Genomic DNA, 23,229 nt, shown 5'->3' with positions numbered 1-23,229 from the left:
TATGTTTTTCAACTAATCTCTTCACCTTCTTAGGAAAGAACCTAAGGGTTCAACTTCAACCCCTACCTCCACCCTCCCCTCTTACAAGCTGTCAGTCTATTCCATGTTTCCATGCCTCTGGTTCCAGTTTGCTCACTAATTTTATTTTGTTCATGAGATTCCTCTTAAAAGTGAGATCACATGATATTTGTTTTTCACCGACTGATTTATTTCACTTAGCACAATATTCTCCAGGTCCATCCATGCTGTTGCAAAAGATAGGAGTTCCTTCTTTTGTTTTGTTGTGTACTATTCCATTGTGTAAATGTACCACAGTTTTTTTATCCACTCATCTGCTGATGGACACTTAGGCTATTTTCAAATCTTGGCTATTAAAAATAATGCTGCTATGGAGCCCTGGCTGGCATAGCTCAGTGGATTGAGCACGGGCCTGTGAACCAAAGGATCGAGGTTCGATTCCCAGTCAGGGCACATGCCTGGGTTGCAGGCTAGTTCCCAGCAGGGGACACATGAGAGACAACCATACATTGATATTTCTCCTTTCCTTCTTCTCTAAAGATAAATAAAAAAATCTTAAAAAATAATGCTGCTATGAACATAGGGGTGCATAAATTTTTTTGAACTGGTGTTCTAGGATTCTTAGGGTATATTCCCCACAGTGAAGTTGCTGGGTCAAAAGGCAGTTCCATTTTTAATTTTTTGAGAAAACTTCATATTATTTTCCACAGTGGCTGCACCAGTCTGCATTCCCACCAACAGTGTACTAGGGTTCCCTTCTCTCCACTTGTTTGTTGATTTATTAATGATGGCCATTCAGCCTGGTGTGAGATGATACCTCATATGTGATTTTTATTTACATCTCTCTGATGGCTGGTGATGTTGAGCATCTTTTTTCTTGGTCCATTTTTTAAAATTATATTTTATTGTTAACACTATTACAGTTGTCCTGATTTTCCCCCTTTGCCCCCCTCCACCCAGTACCCCTCACTTCCTCAGGCAATCCTCACACCATTGTTCATGTCCATGGGTCATGTGTAGAAGTTCTTTGGCTACTCCATTTCCTATATTGTACTTTACATCCCCATGGCTATTCTGTAACTAACTGTACTTCTTAAACCCCTCACCTCTTCACCCATTCCCCCATACCCCCTTCCAATCTGGGAACTATCAAAATGCTCTCCTTATCCATGATTCTGTCTCTGTTCTGCTTGTTTGCTTATTTTGTTTTTTAAATTCATTTGTTGACAGATATGTATTGCCTTTTTATTGTTCATAGTTTTGATCTTTTTCTTAAATAAGTCTCTTTAACATTTCATGTGATAATGGTTTGGTGATGATGAACTCTTTTAATTTTTCCTGGTCTGGGAAACTCTGTATCTGCCCTTCGATTTTAAACAATAGCTTTGCTGGGTAGAGCAATGTTGGCTATAGGTCCTTGCTTTTCATAACTTTGAATATTTCTTGCCAATCCCTTCTAACCTGCAAAGTTTCTTTTGAGAAATAAGCTAAATGTCTAATGGGAACTCCCCTGTAGGTAACTAACTGCTTTTCTCTTGCTGCTTTTAAGATCTCATATAAGTGGTCTGTAGCTGTCCACTGGGTGCATAGCCTCTGGGGTTTCCTGGGTGGTGCAGGCCAAGGTCAGCGTGCACCTGTGTCCTGCCTAGGGCCACCCTGCATGAGCTATAAAGCAATCTGAGATGACTGTTTCTTGTGCTGGGCTTGGAGATTCCCAGGCAAAGCCAAACTGTGAGTCTAGGCTGGGTGCTGGTGGTGCCCTTCCTGGGGCCATTTAGCAAGAGGTACAGGGGCTGGGGGCTCAGTGAGGCTGGCTGTTGCTTGTTTGAGAGGATTTAGGAAGTTGAGAAGCATGAGCAAGGACCGGCCATTGGTACGAAAAAGTCACTGTTAACAGCTTGGGTGGGCCAGTAAGTTGGGTGGGACCGAGTCTCAGGATTCTCCAGGGTGGGGCAAACAGTAATAGATAGCCAGGTTGATGGAGTCTCAGATATGGCACCTGCCTGCTGGCTCTGTGGGAGGAGGGCTCAGAAAAGGGACAATGGCATCTACCTGCCTTTCTGTTTGGGAGAAGGCTATCCCCCAGCATCCACCTTGTCAGCTACTTCAGGTCCTCCCTTATGCCACTGGTGCCCTCCAAGCTGCTACACCAGTGCTGGAGCTCAGAGGGAGTGAATCTGAGTAGGTGAGTCCATGTGTGGGTTCTTAAAGAGGAACTGCTTGGGACTCCAGAAGTTTTGTTCACTGACTCAATCCCTACTAGTTTTTGCAGACAGAAGTAGTCGGGACTTATCTTCCTGGCTCTGGAACCCTGGGCTGGAGGACCTGGTGTAGGGCTGGGACTCTTCACTCCAAAGATATCCCTCCTGAATTTTTATTCACCACATGTAGATGTGGGACCAGCCTGTTTTGCATCTCTGCCCCTCCTATGAGTCTGGAAGGATGTGGTTTCTGTAATTCTGTGAGGGGCAGGCTACCACTCAACTCTGTTTCTGAGATGTCTGAGGATGGTTCTATAATTTAATTTTGATGTGGTTGTGTGAGCCATGTCTGCCTATGCTACCATCTTGGAGCATCTTTTCATATGTCTGTGGGCCCTCTATGTGTCCTCCTTGGAGAAGTGTCTATTCAGGTCCTTTGCCTATTTTTTAATTGGCTTGATTTTCTTCCTGGTGTTGAGTCATAAGAATTCTTTATATATTTTGGAGATTAAACACTTGTCCAATGTATTGTTGGCAAATATGTTCTCCCATATAGTTGGTTCCCTTTTTATTTTGATGAAGGTTTCTTTAGCTGTGCCGAAACTTTTTAATTTGATGTGGTCCCATTTGTTTATTTTTTCTGTGATCCTTTTCCTTGGCCTACGAGATACATTGGGAAAAATATTGCTATGTGAGATATCTAAAATTTTACTGCCTGTTTTCCTCTATGATTTTTATGGTGTCACAACTTGTATTTAAGTCTTTTATCCATTTTAAGTTTATTCCATTGTATGGTGTGAGTTGGTGGTCTAGTTTCATCTTCTTTCCATGTACCAGTACAGTTTTCCCAACACCATTTATTGAAGAGACAATTTTCACTTTATGCTGCTGCTCCCCTTGTCAAATATTAATTGACCATAGAGACCATATTTCTGGGCTATCTATTCTATTCCCTTGGTCTATGTGTCTGTTCTTATGCCAGTACCATACTGTTTTGATTACCCTGGCTTTGCAGTATAGCTTGGCATCACATATTGTGATTTTTCCTACCTCATTCTTCTTTCTCAAGATTTCTGAGGCTACTTGGGGTGTTTTTGGTTCCATATAAATTTTTAAAATATTTGTTCTAAATCTGTGAAATATGCCATTGGTATTTTAATAGGGATTACATTGAATCTATAGTATGTATATTTTTAATGATGTTAAATTCATCCAGTCCATGAATAAAGTATATGCTTCTATTTATTTGTTTCTTCCTCAATGTCTTTCTTCAGTGTTCTGTAGTTTTCTGAGTTCAGATGTTTACCTCTTTGGTTAAATTTATTCCTAGGTACTTTATTTTATTTTATTTTATTTGTGTTATAGTAAATGGGATTTTTTTCTTAGTTTTTCTTTCTGGTAGTTCATTGTTGGAGTACAAAAATGCCATTGATTTTTGAATATTGACTTTGTATCCCACTACTTTGCCAAATTCACTTATTAAGTTGAGTAGTTTTTGACTGTAGGGTTTTCTATGTACATACTATCATGTCATCTGCAAATAATGACAGTTTTACTTCCTCCTTTCCAATTTGGATGCCTTTTATTTCTTCTTGTCTGATTGCTGTGGCTAGGACTTCCAATACTGTGTTGAATAGGAGTGGTAAAAGTGGGCATTCTTGTCTTGCTTCTGATTTGCCCATCGAGTATAATGTTGGTTGGAGGTTTCTGCTATATGGCCTTTATCATGTTGAGGTATTCTCCCTCTATTCTCACTTTGCTGAGTGTTTTTATCATAAATCAGCCCTGGCTGGTGTGGCTCAGTGGATTGAGTGCCGGCCTGTGAACCAAAGGGTTGCTGGTTCAATTCCCAGTCAGGGCACAGGCCTGGGTTCCGGGCCAGGGATCCAGTAGGGGATGCACAAGAAGCAACCACACATTGATGTATCTCTTCCTCTCTTTGTCCCTTCCTCTCTCTCTAAAAATAAACAAATAAATAAATAAAATCTTTAAAGAAAACTTTCTATCTTAAATGAGTGTTGGATTTATTGAATACTTTTTTGCGTCTGTTGATAAAATCTTGTGATTTTTGTCCTTTATTTTGTTTATGTATTATGTTTATTGGTGTTCTATGTTTATTGATTAGCAGATATTGCACCACCCCTGCATCCCAGGAATAAATCCCACTTGATCATTGTATGATGATTGTATGATAATTGTATGAGGGTCATCATTGTATGACAGTCAAGTGGGAATGCTAGAAATGCGTTTGCTAGTATTTTGCTGAGGATTTTAAAATCTAGGTTCATCAGAGATATTGGCCTGTAATATCCTTTCTTTGTTGTATCTTTACCTGGTTTTGGAATTAGGGTGACACTGGCCTCATAGAAAGAGTTTAGGAGTCTTCCCTCCTCTTGAATCTTTTGGAATAGTCTGTGAAGGGTTGGTGTTCGTTCTTTGGACGTTTGGGAATATTCATATGTGAAGCCATCTGGTGTAGGGCTTTCGTGTGTGGGAGTTTTTTGATTACTGCCTCAATTTTAATAGTTGTTATTGGTCTTTTTAGGTTTTCTGCTTCTTGATTCAGTTTTGGAGAGTGTTTCCAGAAATTTTTCTGTTTTGCCAAGGTTGTCCAATTTCTTGGTGTGTAATTGTTCATAGTAATTTTCTGCAGTTCTTTGTATTTATGTGCTATCACTTGTTACTTCTCCCCTTCATTTCTTTTAGAAGATTTTATTTATTTATTTTTTTAGAGAGGGGAAAGGTGGGAGAAAGAGAGGGAGAGAAACATCAATGTATGGTTGCCTCTCTTGTGTCCCTAAATGGGGACCTGGCCTGCATGTACCCGGACTGGGAATTGAACCAGTGACCCTTTGGTTCGCAGGCCAGTGCTCAGTCCACTGAGCCACACCAGCCAGGGCCTCCTCTTTCATTTCTGATTTCATTTATTTGGGTCCTCTCTCTTTTTTCCTTGATGAATCTGGTTAAAAGTTTGTAACGTTTTTGTTTTGTTTTGTTTGGTTTTACCTTTTCAGACAAGGAGCTCCTGGATTCATTGGTCCTTTGAAATGCCTTCTTTGGTCTCAATGTTATTTAATTCTACTCTGGCCTTGATTAGGTATTGAATCTTTCGAGGTCAAAACTCAGGGGTGGATGTGGAGAGTTGGGCAGGGGTGGAGGGTGCCCATGGACATGGGGTTGTTGGGAGTTAGGCAAGGAGTTCACTGTGGAGTTTGGTATGCCCTGTGGGCCTCTGCAGGGCACCAGGCCTTCCTGGGAGTTCAGGGGCTTTCTCTGTATGGGCCTCTGCTGGGTTTGATGGGTCTTCTCTCCCTTAGCTTCCCTCATAGTGGGGAAAGAAGCCACTGGTCAGGTAAGGGCTTGAGGCCTTCAGCTCTGGGTGTAAGGTTTAAATGCTTTCCCTTTGGAGTGAATGCTAGAAATGAGTGTCTCCACTGCACTGGAGCCTTGGGAATGGGAGGCTGGGTTTCTGCAGGTTCCTGAGCTCAGCGGAGCAGGAGAAGACATGGCCATGTGCTCCGGGCCTGATGGTGCACGTGGTGAGTCTCGTGGTGTGTGTCGCTGGCCCTTGGCTTCAGTGCTCCAACCGGGAGATATTCCTAGTGACTTTTCCTGGGGAGTCGTTTTGTGGAGAAGGGCTTATTTGGTGTAAAGAATATACCAAATGACAAAAGGAAATAGTGTTTCAGCATTTTGAAGTTTATAAAGTATATTCATGGATAGCACCACACTTGATTCCTATAACAGCTCTATGATTTTCGGACAAGAAGAGTTATGGTTACTCTCATATCACAGGTGAGTACCTTGAGGCTCAGAAAGGTGAAGTGAGGTCGGTGAGCTGTGTAGCTAGTAAGTGCAGAGATGGGGACTTGGCCCACCTCTGGTTTGCTGGGCTGCCTTCACTGCTCATGAACATTCCGGTGCAAGTGCAAGCTTTGCTTTCAGCCAGGGGTCTACGGCCTTTTTGCTGTAAACTCTCTTTTTCCCTTTTAAAACCTGGAGGTCTCATCTGATCACACCCTCTCCTTTGCACTCCTGGCTACACTAATGTTCTTCTAATCTTTTGAGTGGGGCAAGTCCCAAGTCCCTCCTGTTCCTGACTTTGCTCTGCCCTTGCTCTGGATCCTGCCTTCAGTGTGGATGCATGCTGTTCCCCATCCCTGAAGTCTGCTGCGCCCAGTTCCTAGCTTGGAGTGTGGTGTATAAGTAAGTGCTTACTTACTTACTTACTTACTTAATAGAGTGGAGGTGGTGAAGAGGAGAGTCTGGGAAAGTAAATGTTTTGGAAGCATCCTAAAGAGCTCACAAAAATGGTTTTGAATTTATAGGTGAAACCTCACTTAATATTGGTCCTGGCTCTGGCGCCCAGCAGCCAGTTCACGCTGATGGGGGGCAGGTTACTTGGCCTGCCTGTGTGGGCCCTGCCCTGTGCCCTGGGTTTTGGTGTGGAACATCAGTTGTTGCATAACTTTATCTGTAAAATGGGGAAGATGGTTTAGATGTTCCTTGACGTTCCTCTGACGCTGATATTTTCTTTTTTTTAAAGATTTTATTTATTTTTATAGAGAGGTCAAAGGGAGAAAGAGGGAGAGAAACATGAATGTGTAATCAGTTGCCTCTTGCATGGCCCCAGCTGGCCCGCAGCCCAGGCATGTGACCCTCCTGGGAGCTGAACCGGTACCTTTTAGTCTGCAGGCCAGGGTGAACTACGGGGTGACTATTTTCAGGTTCTTTTTAATAGGGAGCCCTCCTGGAACAGCAAAGGAGGCTGGGACAACATGGAAGTGGCATGTGGAGGTCATGGTGAATGGGCTCTGCTTGCAGATATCAGCGAGCAAGACACGCCTCTGAGCTATTATTGTAAGTCACTGAAAATAAGATTACCACCCTTTGGGTAAAGAGAAAGGAGAAGGCATATTTTTAGGAAATATCTGCTTCTTAAAACAAGCTTATGATTCTACTGAAGGAGATTGTGGTACAGTGCTGTTTTTTAGCCCAAGGATATTCTCCTTCGTCTGTAAGATGGGCAGCCTGCATTTTTCAGCAGCGTAGTTAGTTAGTCTCATGGGTGAAGTGTCCTGACAAACACGAAACTCAAGTGAGCGGAGATTCCATGGGCCGGTGCCCTGTGCAGGGAGGTCTTCTTTTCTTTTTTTTTTTTTTTTAATATTTTATTTATTTACTGTTAGAGGGTAAGGGAGGGAGAGAGAGAAACATTGAGAAACAATAATGTGTGAAATAGCTGTCAGTCGCACATGCCAACTGGGGACCTGGCCCGCAGTCCAGGAATGTGCTCTGACTAGGAATCGAACCAGCGACCCTTGTTTGCAGGCCGGCGCTCAGTCCACTGAGCCACAGCAGCCGAGGGCATCTGTGCAGGGAGCTCTTAATCTAGACTTCAGCCCTTCTTCTGTGGTGGAACGTTGGGGAGGATAGTGAGTTTACTAAATACAGTGTGAGCACAGTCTCAAAAGTGACGCAGAGGTGGCCTGCATACCTAGCATTCAGGACCCGGAAACAGGTGGCCGAAGAAAACCTTGTTATCTGTGGGCTGCAGCAGTCTGTGTGTGGTCTCCTCAGGCCTGTCCTGTGGTTCGAAGGGCTTAGCAGCTGCCTCTGTCCTCACAGTCGAAGGACAGGATATTTGTTTTATGCTTTACTGTAGAATTTTGAAAATGCTGCTTTGTATTTCCCCGTTAGTGAGGTGGAGAAATGAACCACACCACCTCACTTGTTCTGGCGCTGTGCTCCAGAAGGAGGCTGTGTGGGAGGGGCGAGGACACCCTGATCTTCGGGTCTGCCTGTTCTGAAATGGAAGAGATGAATAGAGACAAGCTGTGACCATTAAGGACCACTGTTCTCCCAAATAAACCTCAAGGACTGGGCTGCAGTTTTATTGTCAGTTTTTTATCACCAGTCAGACTGGCAGCACTAATCCCCCCTCAGAAGGAGTGTGAACACTCTTGACAGGTGAGAAATGATTGGAGCCCCCATGGGCGCCTGACACCCTCTGGGCTCGGTGCATGTGGAATCAGTAAGTGGATGCCGAGCAATCAGCACCTGTGCACAACAAGCACTTGGCCTCCTTTTATTGGTGACAACCCTGAGCATGGGGAGTGGGGACGGGGGGGGGGGGGCGGGGGGCGCAGAAGGCTCTCCCCCTCACTCTGAAAAGAGGCAGACCATTGACCTGCTTGGGCATGCCACACCTGCACCTGAGAGGTGGTGTGCATGGAGGGGTGTCCGCCTGGGGTGCTGACGACTGCTGGGAGCTGGATGTGGAGGTGTCTCGGAGCCTGAAGCTAGTTCTCCAGCCAGGGACCAGGCGCCCAGAGGCCTGTGCCACTAGAAAGGGTTGCTTTGGCCAGGACCCAGTCCCCTGCTTCTCCATGACTCACTCATTCCAGCTGCATATTTTGGTGGTATGAAGCATCCAAATGAGATGAAAGAAGCAATTCTTAAGAGTGGGAGTGCCTAGGTACTGGATCAGCACTTGGAAGTGTCATGTTCTTTATAGGTCATAAATAGAGCCTTTTAAACAAATGAGTTGAATTTCACATAACATAGCCAATTTCAAGTGCACGATTCATTATTAGCATTTAGCACATTCACAGTTTTGTGCACCCACCACCCCTGTCTAGTTTCAGACCATTTCATCACCCCAAAGTTAAATCCCTTTGCCACTGAGGTTGTTGCTACTCCCCACAGCCTCTGGCAACCACAGCATGTGTTCTCTCTCTGTGGACTCACCTGTTCTGGACATTTCATGTAAATGGACAACTTTGGTGTCAGACTTCTTTCAATAGCATACTGTTTTGTGGTTTCCCTCATCTATCAGTAGATTATAGAGTTTTAACAACTGCCCTAAATACCTCCTGTGCAAAGCATCAGTCCTCTAGCCACTGTTGTTTAAGCCCCAGGCCCTGCCAGCAGGAAGGGGAATGGACTAGATTCACTGTCCCCCAAATAAATGTCATCAGAGACACATGGGGCATACCTTTGAGAAATGCTGATTCCTGGGCTGCAGTCTGAGGGAGTCAGAACTAGGAGGTCTGGGGTGGTTCTGTCAGCCATGTTTGGGACCCCTGGACCAGATGACCTCTGGGTCTTTATCTTGACTCTTAACCCCTGACCTGTGAACTCAGCAGAGGCCTGAGCACCTCCCAAGGGGGTTGCGCTTTGCCTTCTGACGGAAGCAGGGGCCCTTCCTGCTGCCTCTATGACTCCAGGTGATTGATGGTGTCTCCTTGATTGAGATAGGAGGCACAATCTCCTTGATGGTGTCTCTTGCCTGGTGAGCTGGAGCTGGGGGAGGGGGTGGCTGGTGCCTTGGGGCTGTGGTTATAACTCACTGCACATCAAGGATGTTCCTGGAAGAGCCACCCTTCCGCCCCTGCCACCCCTCCCAGACCTGCGCTGTGGCTGTGTCCAGGACCTGAGTGAGCAGGATGGATGGGAAGGATCTGCAGCGGTTGATGGGGGGATGTCTCTGGGGGTGGGAGAGGACTCAGACAAGCTGAAACCACCAGTGAAGGGAGGTCCACGGTGTCCCTGGTGGCTGGTGGCTTCCGTGGGCCTCTCTGGTTTCCTGGTCCCTCTCTGTGGAGAACCAGCCTTCATTTCTGTCTGTCCCCTTGATGTGGGAGGGGCGGGAATGGAACCCGAGGACCCTCCCAGGACGAGGACGTGCTGGGCTGGTGTCTTGCCCAGCGGGCGGCTCTGCTCTGCTGTCTTTGTGAGCTACCTGGTGGCCCTGGGACAAGCCACTTCTTGCCAGAGAGTTTTTTTCCCCCACTGGGGAGGAAAGTCCTTGCCCTTGTACAGTCTGCATTAGGGAGACAAGGGGCACCCAACAAAATAAAAACATCAGTTTTTTTAAGGTGTTTCACTAAGCTCACCTCTAGGCTTCCTTGTAAAAGGCCCTGGCAGGTTCTTCGTGCTACTCCCTCCCCTCCTCCTCTGTTAGGGCTTGTCCCAGGGCCCGGGAAGCCCCATGTTCCCTGAGCAGAAAGACTTGGTGCACATTGTGCTCAGACCTCTCTCCCACTCTGATTGCTGACAACTCTGCAACACGAGCATGATCGTGTTGTCACCTGCCAGCCAGGCTGTTTGGGGTGTCAGCCCAGGTGGACTGCCAGTGGGCTTTTCCTCTCCAGACTCCAGAGGAACTTGGACGATGGTTCCAGTATCTGAATCCTTTATGGACGATGTTGTAACTCCTGTGGTGGTGTCCCTCTGGTTCTGAGGGTGAGGATGTTTTTGGCAGGAGGAGGCTCTGAGTCCGAATTCTCAGGGCACTTCTGTGGGTGGGCTTCTTTCTGATCCTTCCCAGGGAGTGGCCTGGAGGGAGGAGGCGAAGAGGAAAGGCTGCTGCGGCTAGGCCAGGCGAGGGCGCCTGGCTCCTTCCTCCTCGTGGTATTCTGGGTGAAATAATTTACTTTTTTAAATTATGTATTGGTTTTGGATGTGCAGCTCAGTCATTAGATAATCATATACTTTATAAAGTGCTTCCCTCAATATGTCTAGTATCTCACCTGGCGCCACGCATAGTTAGTTACCAGTGTTACAGACTGGGTTCCCCGTGTGGCACATGGTGCGCCTGTGACCGCCTCTCGACTGCCTGTCTGTGCTCCCTGATCACTCCTTCTTCTTACCCAGTGCCCCTGCGCCCCGCCCCTGGCAACCCTCAGTTCTCTCTCTGTATCTGTGAGTCTGTTCCAAGTTTGTTTATTTATTTTGTCCTTTAGGTTCCACAGCTAAGTGAAATCATGATATTTGTCTTTCTCTGAGTGACATTTCACTCAGCACAATACTCTCTAGGTCCGTCCATGCTGTTACAAGTGGTAAGATTTCACTCTTTTTCTGGCCAAGTAGTATTCCTTGGTATATGTGCACCACAGCTGTTTTATTCACTTGTCTGTTGATGGGCACTTTGGTTGCATCCCTGCCTTGGCTCTTGGAGATGCATCATGCTGCAGCCCTGACTGGTGTGGCTAGGTCGGTTGGGTATTGTCCCACCAAGCTTAAGGTCACTGGTTTGATTCCTGGTCAGGGCACATACCTGAGTTGTGGGTTCAGCCCCTGGTTGGGGGGTGCTTATGAGAGGTAACTGATTGATATTTCTTTCTCGCATTGATGTTTCTCTCCCTCTCTTTTTCCCTCCCTCCCCTTCTCTCTAAAAATAAAGAAATAAAAATTATTAAATAAGTAATGCTTCAACTGAATAGAGGGGTGTACATATTCTTTCTTCAGCTAAATCACTGGGTTGTAAGGCTATTTATTTATTTATAAATACTTTATTTATTTATTTTTAGAGAGAGGGAGGGAGGGAGAAAGAGAGGGAGAGAAACATCAATGTGTGATTGCCTCTCACATGCATCCTACTGGGGACCTGGCCCACAACCCAGGCCTGTGCTCGGACTGGGAATCGAACCAGCAACCTTTTGGTTTGCAGGCTGGCACTCAATCCACTGAGCCACACCAGCTAGGGCTCTTCATATTTTCTTTTTAAATTTAGACTTCTGGTGATGCTTACCTGGACTTATCTGAGATGGAACATTTTGGGATTGACCTTTTTCCTAAAAAATATCAAGTATCTTTTCTATAAGAAGGTCTCATTTCAAATATTTTCCAAGAATTTGGATCGTGGGTCATGTTTGGTGCAGGTGCTTAAGACCCAAAGCAGAGCAGGTCAGGATTAGCTTCTTTGTTGCCGTCAGCCAGGAGTGGGCACAGGTGTGTTTCTCTCCCCTGTGTCTCCTCCTTGTGCTGTCTGAGAGCATCTCAAGCAGTGGGGAGAGTCAGGGGTGGAGGGGGGTGAAGGGGCGGGGCCTGCGGTTTGCATCAGTCCAGGGCAAGTGGTTGGGGGAGCTGGCTGTGTGCAGGCTGGATGGTGCAGGGGCTGCGCAGAGCCTGGGAACTCCATTTCCTCCAAAGTGTGCCTGAGATGGTGAGGCTGGGGAGCCCAGTCCTGGTGCAGCAGGAGGTGAGCAGGTGCTCCTGTGCTCCCCACTCGAGGCCTCTGTCCTGACCTTGAATTCATTCGATCACCCACTATCAGCATTGCTGTCAGTGTGCGTGTGGCCATTGGCTGGTTCTTACACCGAGGGGCGGAGCTATGGCTGAGGTGTTTTCCATGCCAGCTCTGAACTGTCAGGGACCAGTGAAACAGGAAAAACAGAAGTAATGTGATTAGTTTTCCCTAAACAGAATACTATGGAAAAAAAACTGTTTATTCTGAGATCGTATGTTTCCTCAGGTTTCCGTGTTAGCATGCCCAATGATGAAGTTAGCGTGCCCAATGATTAAACAATGATGATGGTTATGGATGGCGGTCCTATTGCCTAGAGGGTTAGGAACATAACAGGCAAATCCCAGAAGCCCAGCGGTGTGAATACATTTCCCAATGACGAGAATAGGAGAGCGAGGGGTGCTGACTAGTATGGGGCTCTCTCCCTTGGGACATGGGCCCCTCCGTCGTGAGGTTCTGCTCTCTAGGACTTCAGGGGCTTAAAGGCAGCTTTCGGATGGGAACAAGCCAAGGCCTTGTGGGGGCTGTGGCGCCTCATGCCTTCTGTCACGTTCCAGGGGGCTGGCACGGCTGCAGCGCAAGCCCAGGTCACACTCCACCACGAGGCAGCCTGGGCCAGAGAGGACCTAGATGCAGAGAACAGATGAGTCACATCTGACACAGTGGCCTTCTGACCTGGCAAAAAAAGAAGTGGCCAGCTAGTCTCCCGTTGGCCTTCCTAATTTATTTTTATTTTACTGGTTTAAAAAATTCAGGAGCATGGGAGCTTCTGCTAACAGAAATCCAAAGGTTGTTTCTCTTGAGGCCTAGAAAATATTTCCTTATTTGGGACACTTCAAAGCTAACTGAATAAAGCTGTTGTTTTATTGTTTTTCTCTCGTTATTCCTTGTTCTGAGCCAAGGATGAGCACCATCACCTGAGGGTCAGAGAAAGCATGCATTTTAGCAGAGACAGGAGCGTGTGGGGTCTCTCTGGCCTGTGCACAATTGTGAACCAGGAAGGTATTTCCGTTTGGAAGTGCAAAGATGAGAGGAACCAGAGATCTATTATTTCACAAAGGACAAGGAGAGGTGGCGTCATCGGCTGTGCTAGTGAGAGCCTGAGAAGGCCTTTTGCAGTCCTGTTACTTTTTAAACAACAGAGGACTAGTGCTGCTTCTTGGGGGAGCTGAGTTTGGCAGAATCTGAATAACGGGGAAAATAGGCCACCCTGGCCCTGTGCTCTAAATTTAAGTCTTAGTCATTTCTGATTGACAAGGGAGGAGAGTTGTGTGTGAGAATGTTTATGGCCATCCCTTGTCATGGGCCCTGATGTCTGTGTTGATTATGTCTCTTGTAGGTCAGCCTGAATGATTCCCACAATCAGATGGTGGTGCACTGGGCTGGAGAGAAAAGCAACGTGATTGTGGCCTTAGCCCGAGACAGCCTGGCGCTGGCAAGGCCCAGGAGCAGTGATGTGAGTATCGGCAGCTCTCGGAGTTCCTCTGTGCTGCCCAGGCCCTCTGTGGTCTGCAAGGTAGCTCCCTGGAGCGTGGGCGGGATGGGCTTCCTCACAGAGTGCGGGATCTAGGAAATAGTAAATGCCACCTGCTCGCTGAGCACAGGGTTGTGCAATCAATGGCCAGCACAGCTGTGTGACATGTGTGCCCCAGTGTGCAGTGCTGGGGCTTGATCCCATTTTGCTCAGCAGAATGCCACGGTGCAGTCCTGGGCAGAGCCGCCTGTCCACTGCAGGGCCCAGCGAGCCGCATGCTCCCCCACTCATACTCATTGCTGCGGATACCTTACAATAGGGTGAATAGTTGAGTTGGATTTGCTCAGATTCTTTTTTTAAGGTTTTATTTATTTATCTTTTAGAGATAGGGGAAGACAGGGAGAGAAACGTCAATCAGTTGCCTTCCTCATACGCCCAACTAGGGTGAACCCCCAACCCAGGCATGTGCCCTGACCCAAATCGAAACCTGCAACCTTTTGGTTTGTGGGACGACATGCCAACCTGTAGAGCCAAATGGGTCAGGATGGATTCGATCATGTCCGTAATTTCCACAGTGACCCTCAACCATGTTTGATAGTTCAGGTGCTTTGAAGGTATGAGGCCAAGTGCCACACAGGTGGAGGCCTGGGTTGCAGTGCTCTCCATCTCCACAAAGAACAGCCGTCTCTCCGTTTTTCTTGAAGTACATGGCCCTCTGGGGCAATTGTGGTTTTTCCACTTTTAGTGGAGATACAGGTTCCAGAAACATTTGCCTGAGTCTTAACTTGAGCTTGGGGAGCGGTGCTTGTCCCAGTGCCTGCCGGACTGGGGCTCTGGGGGGCCCTTGTCAGGGGTCTCGGCTCAGCTGCCTGCAGACAGCAGGACCCAGTGTTGCCAGGTCTATTTATTTTGGGGGAGAAGGTCAGAGATCTGGATTTTTATGTGAAAACTGCTGATTCTTAAAACTTGACAGCTAATGTGCAGTTTTTACATACACCGTGAAAGCCAAGTAAAACACACGAGGGCCAGAGCTGGCCTTGGGTCTTGTCTTTGGCTCGTGCTCCAGAATGCCGCTGGGAGGGAGGAGGAACAGTTCCTGCCTGAGGTCAGGGTCCGACATGGTGACCAGGTGACACTGTGGATGGAAAAGCACATTGTGGCGCTTTGGTTAGTCTGGCCAGAGGAAGCCGCCTATCACATCAGCCTAAGGGCACAGTTGTCATACGTGAGTATAGATCTAATTTCTGGGAGGTCCCTCTGTATCCACTTCCTGGGGGTCGGATGTGCTCTGGGATAGTCAAGTTAATTGGGGAAGCTACAGGCGGGGAGGACAGAAAAAGGGCTGGCCGTGCTAAAACAGAGCCCTGCCCAGGGCGGGTGCTGAGCAGTGGCAGGTAGGAAGCCAAGGTACTTGACAGCTACACTGGGGCTGTGATTGGAAGTGGGGCTCGGCTTTGGGGGCCAGTGACTTTGGCCATCAATAAACTTGACCAGGGTTCACGAGCACAGATGGCAGCATGTGGGCGCTGCTGGCCCTGTGAGAATCTGCAGGCACCTGGGTGTGTTCTGTGTGGCCACCGCCCGCAAGTGTCCCTTTTGAGTGCAGGTGGTGGCTCAGTGCCCCACTGTTGTAGACTGCTCTGCCTGGTTTCAGGAATTGTAGCTACCTCCCGTGGCTAAGGATGAGTGAGTGACTTCTGGGATGTGAGCCACAGGAGACAAGGCTTGTCTCTGGTAGCAAATGCTGCCTCAGTTTCCTCCCTGCCCCCAAAGCTTGGTCTATGTTGTTGATGGGTAAGTCTCCTCACAGCAGGGAGCAACCTAAGCCAGACATGATCACTTGGGAGGCCATCATGGAAGGACTCAGGGGGCTGCAACAAAGAACGAGCAGTGGACCCTTGCCCCCCCAGCTATGTGACATAGCCAAGTCCCCATGTCCTCTGGGAGAAGTGCTTCTTGGCTCTAATCCTCTTAAGCCTGAATACCTGATGGGGAGGGGTGCAGCTCCTTGCCTTGCCAGAGTGGATCCCAGGGAAAAATCTGGCATCACAAAGAATTCCTCAACCTGTGAAACCTGCTCTGTTAAGAGTGCTTTCATTCATATGTTAAGGGTTTGTGCAGGAAACCCTAAAGTTTCTGCAAATCCCCCCTCCTGACAGACTCTGACTCAGACTAAGCCCTCACATTTCTTTGAAATGTTATTTACTGTTTGATCCTTGCCACCCTATATTCCTGTGTATTACAACCCAATAAAAGCCCCTGGAGGAAGGGGCTCCAGGCCTTTTTCCTCTAAGAAACTGGCCACCTCTTCTCCCCAAGCAGATTGTGTCTTGGTAGTGTTTACTTTCATCCTTGGAGGATGGGGAGACTTGTGGGAAAAGTTGCCCCCATACCCTACTGTTGAGAATGCCCTCCTTAGGGTTTTTATGCATTCAAAAACTGGCTGCCCAGTAATATTTTCTGTGAGACAGATAAAGACCATAATGGTTGTTTCATGGTTTTGCTGGACAAACAGGAGGCCAGGGACACTACATGACTTGCATGAGGTGACTGAGCATGTCTGTCGGACAGCGGCAGCTGATGACTTCAGGCCCAGACCCATGCTGGCATGTCAGGGTGCAGTGTTGCCAGGGTGACCAGCTGCCTGGGTTTCAGCACAGAAGTCCCACATTTTGGGACCATCCTCAACCCTGGGTGAGCCAGGATGGGTGGTCACCTTGATATGGCCCATCTGCCCAAACCCAGCTCTTCCTCTGCCTCAGTATTTGGATGTATGTATGAGGAACCACTGCACTTTTGAAATAACACCCTGTTCCGGAGAGACCTAGACGTCAGACTAAAGGCAAAGGAAACGCGACATGGAGAGATAACAAATGGGTTGGCAGAGATCCCCCCATGTGTACAAGCTGCATTAGAGAATTGGCCAATGAAGTGGACTTGTTCTGATGTGCAAACTGAGTGCAGAAATAAATCGTGATTCAGGCAGCGGTTGCTGGTGTCAGCTTGGGGACAATCACATCTTCTTTAAAAAAGACCAACCGTGAGGCCCATAACCAGTTCGGAAGGGAAAGAACCTACAGAAATGAGCAACTGTGAGAGTTGGAGAGTGGCCAGCTCGTGGCTCTTCAGTCTGGAAAAAGGAGGGGCCTGGAGGCTGGGATCTGGAAGTCTAGCTGTCAAACCAGGGGCAAAAATGCATGTCCTTGCCCTGGCTGGTGTAGCTCAGTGGATTGAGTGCAGGCCTGCGAACCACACAATCGAGGTTCGATTCCCAGTCAGGGCACGTGCCTGGGTTGCAGGCCAGTTCCCAGCGGGGTACCCATGAGAGGCAACCATACATTGATATTCTCTCCCTCTCTCCTTCTCTTCCCCTCTAAAGGTAAATAAATAAAAATATTTTAAAAAATGCATGTCCTTGTGAATGTGTGGCCCGAGTGTGACCCTGTAGTGGGTGTGTGAACTAGTAGCAGGTGTGTGGATCTGTTGCAGGTGCGTGAGCCTGTAGCTGCTGTGTGAACCTGTAGCTGATGTGACACCCTGTAGTGGGTGTGTGAACCTGTGGCAGGTGTGTGAACCTGTAGCTGCTATGACACCCTGTAGCCACTGTGTGACCCTGTAGCGGGTGCATGAACCTGTGGAGGGTGCATGACCCTGTAGCAGCTGTGACTCTGTGAAGGGCAGCTCCTCAGCCCCCTCTTTATCTGTGACAGGTCTGGGAGGTGCAAAGAAACAATGGATGCTATTTATCCTGACCCCTCCCACCTCTTTGTTTCTATTCTCTTCTGTTTTGGAAAGTACTCGGATGCAACATAATTGGCCAAAGAGCTGTCCAGAGATAGTGCCCACCACAAGATCAGGGTCAACCAGAGGGCGAGTTGGGAATGGCAGGACTTGCTACCCTTGCACCCAGAGTGGCAAGATGTATGGTTGGTGCCCCTCAGGGTTGACTGGGGAGTGGGGCCAGTAAGTGGGTCCTCATTTAATGCTCTGTGACTTGAGGCAAAAGACAGAGTGAACCCAGTTTTACCATAGGCGAACTGATGCAAACAGGTTGCCAGGGTGTTGCATCCACCTTATAATGAAACAGTGTTGACCGCAGTGACATTATTCCAGAATAATGTCTTCCTCTCAGGGCAGGCTTCAGCAGCCCGGGTGGGGACGTGCTGTCCAGCCGAGTGCTGGCTCTGAAACCCTAGTGCCGGGGTCTGCTGCTTGCTACCAGTCTGGCCTCGGGCCAAGCCTTCAGCTTTCTCTTGGTCTCCTCATCTGTCTGTGAGACAGTACTAATGAAAATCCCTGCCTCCTGAGGGACGTGACCAGCAATTGTGGCTATTTTCTGGGAGCTGGGTAGAGATGCAGACTCTTACATCTTGCCCCAGACTTCCTGAGTCAGAACCTGCACTTGGACCAGCGTCCTGCTGGGCGATTCGAGGGCCTTTTACAGTGGAGAAGCACTGGCGCCGAAGTACTCAGAACAATGCCAGGTAGGAGTTGTCTCCTGTGCATTTAAGCTGCTCTTCCCTGCCTTTCCCTCTGTCTCCCCTTCTTCCTCTCTCCTCTTTCTTGTCTTCCTTCTTCCTAATATCATTACATGGTTTTGAAGTAGAGGGAAAGTAATTTAAAACCATTCATGTCGAAGGACTTGCCTTTGTAGGTAGCAGCTTTTGGCAGGTTAGTGACTCCTTCCCTTTTTATTTTGTTTCTTAGGGAGTAGTGAGCATCATGGAGGTGAGCGAGGACTGATTGGTGTAGACAAGGTAACCGAGTGCAGGGTTCTGGCCCACATGACCCGGCCATCCTGGGGGCAGGGCGTGAGTCTGGGGCTGCCCTGGAGAAAAGATGGATGAGCTGGAGCGTGGCGGGTGGGGTGTAGTGTGCAGTGTGGGGAGGTGCAATGTGGAGCTCACGGGCCCTCAGCCCCCGGCACTGTCTGAACAGGGGCAGGGACAGTGGAGGAAAGTGGGTCGCTGGGCACAGTTCTGAGCTTGGTTTTGCCCTTGAGCTTAGGATCTGTGTTAATCAAATATAAATAAGAATTATTGGGATAGGATAAATCATGTCGGAATTGTTTAACCTGGAGAAGGAAGGAAGGTTTGTGAGCAATTTGAGAGCCTTTAGATATAGGATGGACCTTTACATACTTACTCTTTAAAATTTTTTTTTAATTGAATGTATCAGGGTTATATTGGTTGATAAAATCATATAGGTTTCAGGTATACAATTGTATAAAACATCACATATATTTGTGGGGAAGGCTCTGCCTGCAGGCCCCCCCCACCCCACAGATGAACAGATGAGAATGAGTCTACCAAGACATGATCTGCTTGGGGAGGAAAGGTGGCCAATCTCTCAAAGAAGAAAGGCCAGGAGCCTAGTTTTCAATGGTCTTTTATTGGGTTCATTTTGCACAGGAATACAGGTAAAGCTCATTAATCATTTCAGGCAGTAAGGATAAAACAATAGATAACATTCAAAGAACTCTGAGGGCCTATTCTGAGTCAGGGTCAGTTAGCTAAAAGGCCATAAAACTTTGAGGAACATACTTCCTTCTTGGACCCTTATCATTTAATTGAGAGCATTGTAAACAAAGCAGGTTTCACAGGATTTTATGCATTCTTTCTTAGACCTGCTCGTCCTAGGGAACCAGCCCTTTCTAGCACAGGGCTACTCTGCCCTCTGTCATTGTTTCAGGCTTAAGTCAGGCAGGGGAAGTAAGGCAGCCAAGAGATTAGGAGACTTCTTGTGGACAGAATGAGGACTCAGGCTATGTCAAAGCCGAGGGGTGAGGGTTCATCACCCCCTTTCTCTATAACCCCCAAGTCCTTCCCTGAGGGTCCCTTCATGATCATGCCTGTCTTAGGTCGTCCCCCTCTTGAGGAATCTTACCCATTATTGGCTAACCAGTCATCCGCCCTGGGCCAAGCAGGGTGAAGTAAAAGGTGGCAGAAGGGGCTGCCCCTTCCAGGAAAATAAGCTTTGTCTCCTTAGTGGCTTAGGGTTCCAAGGTCTCTCACTCAGCCTTAGCCATGGGGGAGGGGGGTGGTGGTTACAGCTTCTGAAACCAGGCAGGCAGTTCCCAACATATATTGTATTATGTGCTCACCACCCAAAGTCAAGTCTCTTTCCATCACCATTTATCCCCACTTCTTCTACTCCTGCCACCCCCTTTCTGCCTGGTAATCACCATGTTGTTTTCTTTTAGGTTTTTTCTTCTTAATCCCTTCACTTTTCCCCTCAGCCCCCTGAACCCCACCCCCTGTGACAGCTGTCAGTTTGTTCTCTGTATCTATGAGGCCGTTTCTGTTTTTTTTTTGTTTTTTTTTTTAGTTTATTTTGTTCATTAGATTCTGTACCTAAGTGAAATCATAGGTATTTGCATACTTACTCTTAACTTCTATTAAGTAAGCAATCCAAAGACAGGGTTTCGTTTACAGGTGACAGTTAAGGCAGAACTTTCTGGTGTGAGGGCTGCTGTCCCTCCAGTGGGAGGGGCAGAGGGGTGGAGGTTCCCAGGCAGGTGGTGGGCATGGGAGAGGCAGTCTTGCTGCTGTTGCTGTTGGCAGGAGGTCCCTCCACAGCCTGGCCTGCAGGTCTGGCAAGCACCCTCCTCCTCTGCAGAGAAGTGCTCCCGTGTGGGAGGCAGCAGTCTCCCCGGAGCTGACGTGCCTGAACCTGGAATTGGAGGAGCCTGTCATAGTAGTTTTGTCACTTACACACTGTGTGACCTTGGGCTAGTCATTCACTTCTCTGAGGCTTAGTTTTTCTCATCTCTTTGTTAGTCACTCAGTCACTTACTAAGTCATTGAATTCACTCTTTCATTCATTATGGAATGCATGCACTTGCTCCCTTGGTGGTTCATAGTGGTTGGTATTTATTTACTCCAGACGTCTTCACTGAGTGCCTTTGGTGTTTCAGGTACTGATGGAGGCCAAGGTGAGAATAGCTCACAGAGTTTCTGAAGACAAAGGGATGTAATGTAAACAGAATAGCACTGTATTCTGAGGGGTGTTTCCCTAATGTGAACTTGCTCTCTCACCGCCTAGAGGCCGTGTCTTCGGTGCCTGGCATCTGGCACAGTGCCTATGTAAAGCCCTGCAGGCAGGGCCGCTGTGGGGCCAGTGGGTGCTGAAGGCAGCCCACTTTCTGGAAGGAGTCTAGCAGCTTCCATTTTTCTTGGAATTCATCTGTCATCTTTTCTTTTGCTCACCCAGTTCTAAGTAAGTTATTATTCATACTCTATTCATCTATCAGCCTTGTTTTTAATCGTCTGATTATATTAATTATGTTTCATGTTGCACAGGCGATAAAATCTAGGCACGAACTGTCACACAGCCCCCACCCATTCTAGTACCTTGTACCCGAGGTGACACGGCTTTCAGGGTTTGGCCTTGGAGGCAGCAGCCTGTGTCGGAATCCTGCTGTCACCTGCTGAGTTGCTTTGGCAGGAAACTATCCTGTTTTTGGACTGTAAGACGCACTCCCCTCCCCGCACTGCCCCCAGCCCCAATTTGGGAGGAATAATGGTTGTTAATACTTTTGTCAAGTTCTGCTTATATTTACATTGGTGAAATATTATGTTATTTATGTTATTAAATATTTTAGCACATTTTTTGCTTCAAAAATTTTTTTCCTATTTTCCCCCTCTGAAACCTAGGTGTGTCTTATGGTCTGAAAAATATGGGTACTCTTGTAAGCCCCCGCTGTCTTCTCTGAGAATGGTTTTCATGTTGTGTGTGCCAGCCTGGGCTGTGGTGAGCGCTCCCTGAGCCCGTGTGTGGAAGCCCTGGGGCAGGATCTGGTGCCCAGCAAGCACACAGGCCATGGCAGGCCTGCTTGGGTTTTCATGCGGTGGCTGCTGCATGGCTGGAAACCTGGAGATACCCGCTGGGGAGGTGAGGCCGTCGGGGTGCGCGTGGGCACTGCCACAATTGTGTCTTCTCACTGTGCAGGCTCAGAAGGCGAAAGAGGTGCTGGTGCCCATGCGTTTCACCTCTGTGCACACTTACTCTATTAACCCTCAATCTTTTCTATCTTTTGGGCTGTTCTATGGAGACTCACAAGGATTTTTTTTTTTAAGATTTTATTTATTTGTGGAGAGGGGCAGGGAGGGAGAACGAGAGGGAGAGAAACATCGATGCAAGAAAGAAAAATCGGTCAGTTGTGTCTCATACGTGCCTCAACAGTGGGGACTGAACCCACAGCCCAGGCATGTGCCCTGACCAGGAATCGAACCAGTGACCTTTTGCTGCGATGGATGGCACCCAAGCAGTTGAGCCACATGGGCCAGGGCTCCCACACAGATTCTCTTTTTCTGTCTTCTGGAATGCCGTAATTCATGAGCAGAACTTCGCAGCATGGGGACCAGGGATTAGATTACCTTTTGAGGACAGTCCAATAGAGGGCAAAGCAAATTCTCAATCCCTGTCCCTCAGACATGCACGTTCTCCCCATCTGTCTGCCCTGGATGTGAGTAATGAAACACTTGCCTCAGCTCTGGGGGGAGGTGGTTGTCACTGTTTCCACACGTGTCTTCCTTGGCGGAGAGGCCTGTGGGTGCGGGCGGCAGTGCTCTCTGCCCCCACGTGCCCCGCTTCTGCTTTGGGGGCCACCTCTACTTTGGGGGCCACCTCTGTTTTGGGCCACCTCTTCCTGCGCAGGGACTGGCCAGGAAACCACGTTCAGGCTCTGGGACAGGATCTAGACAGGTGTTGGAAGGTGACAGGCCTGTCCGCCACATTTCTCACCAACTCTTTTCCTTTTCCTCCCCTCCTCCATATACCAGGTGTATGTGTCTTACGACTACGGGAAATCGTTTCAGAAAATATCAGAGAAGTTTCACTTCGGTGAGGGAAATGGCAGTGAAGCTGTGATTGCTCAGTTCTACCACAGCCCTGCGGACAACAAGCAGGTGAGGAAGCAGCGGTGCCACCCAGGGCGACTTCACAGGGCTGCATTGTGGGAAGTTGGTGGCATGTGGGGGCTGGGAGGTGGAGGACTTCATCATCTCGTGGCACGACTGGGAGCCAGTGGCTGTTTTTCTGTTAGCCTGGGGCCTGCGACAGCACAGTTCTCCAGGTGAAACCTGCATAATCAAGCAGGCCAGGTGCTGTCTAGGCAGGATTCCCAGACAAACAGTGGTAGCTTAAAGCACAAAAAATCTGCCAACGAATAACTTGTTTGACTCATAGGTGGCAAACATGTTACCCAGTCCCCTGGGACTTATCTTGCAGTCTTCCCGAGTGGCTGCTGAACTCGTGGTTGGCCTGGCACCACTGATGTGTGTGTGCAATTGTGCATGTGCATGCATATGTGCACGTGTCTGCTTGTGTGCATGTGTGTGTCCTCCCTCCAGCTAGCATGGGCACAGGAAAGGACACCAGGCAGTGTGTTCTCCCAGCTGGCTGGAGTCTGACCTGGAGGAAAGGGCCCCGGCCTCAGGGTGACAGGGAGCGTGACTGGGGTGTAGGAGTCAGCCCTGGCAAGGCTCCTCCTGTGAGGGAACCCT

The 23,229-nt window shown here is 48.2% G+C and overlaps 1 protein-coding gene across 1 annotated transcript in view; it reads left to right on the top strand.

Annotated features, from left to right (window-relative positions):
- Nucleotides 1-23,229, top strand: part of SORL1 (sortilin related receptor 1) — a 171,007-nt gene that overhangs the window by 8,059 nt on the left and 139,719 nt on the right. Inside the window, exons 2-3 of the mRNA XM_037029058.1 lie at nucleotides 13,589-13,705; nucleotides 22,507-22,632. Of these exons, the coding sequence (XP_036884953.1) occupies nucleotides 13,589-13,705; nucleotides 22,507-22,632 (243 nt within the window). The remainder of the gene's footprint in view (nucleotides 1-13,588; nucleotides 13,706-22,506; nucleotides 22,633-23,229) is intronic.

Source organism: Sturnira hondurensis, unplaced genomic scaffold (assembly GCF_014824575.4).
Source record: "Sturnira hondurensis isolate 20B ecotype Veracruz unplaced genomic scaffold, ASM1482457v3 Scaffold0020184, whole genome shotgun sequence".
Lineage (NCBI taxonomy): Eukaryota > Metazoa > Chordata > Mammalia > Chiroptera > Phyllostomidae > Sturnira > Sturnira hondurensis.
This window is presented reverse-complemented; position numbering and strand designations above follow the sequence as displayed.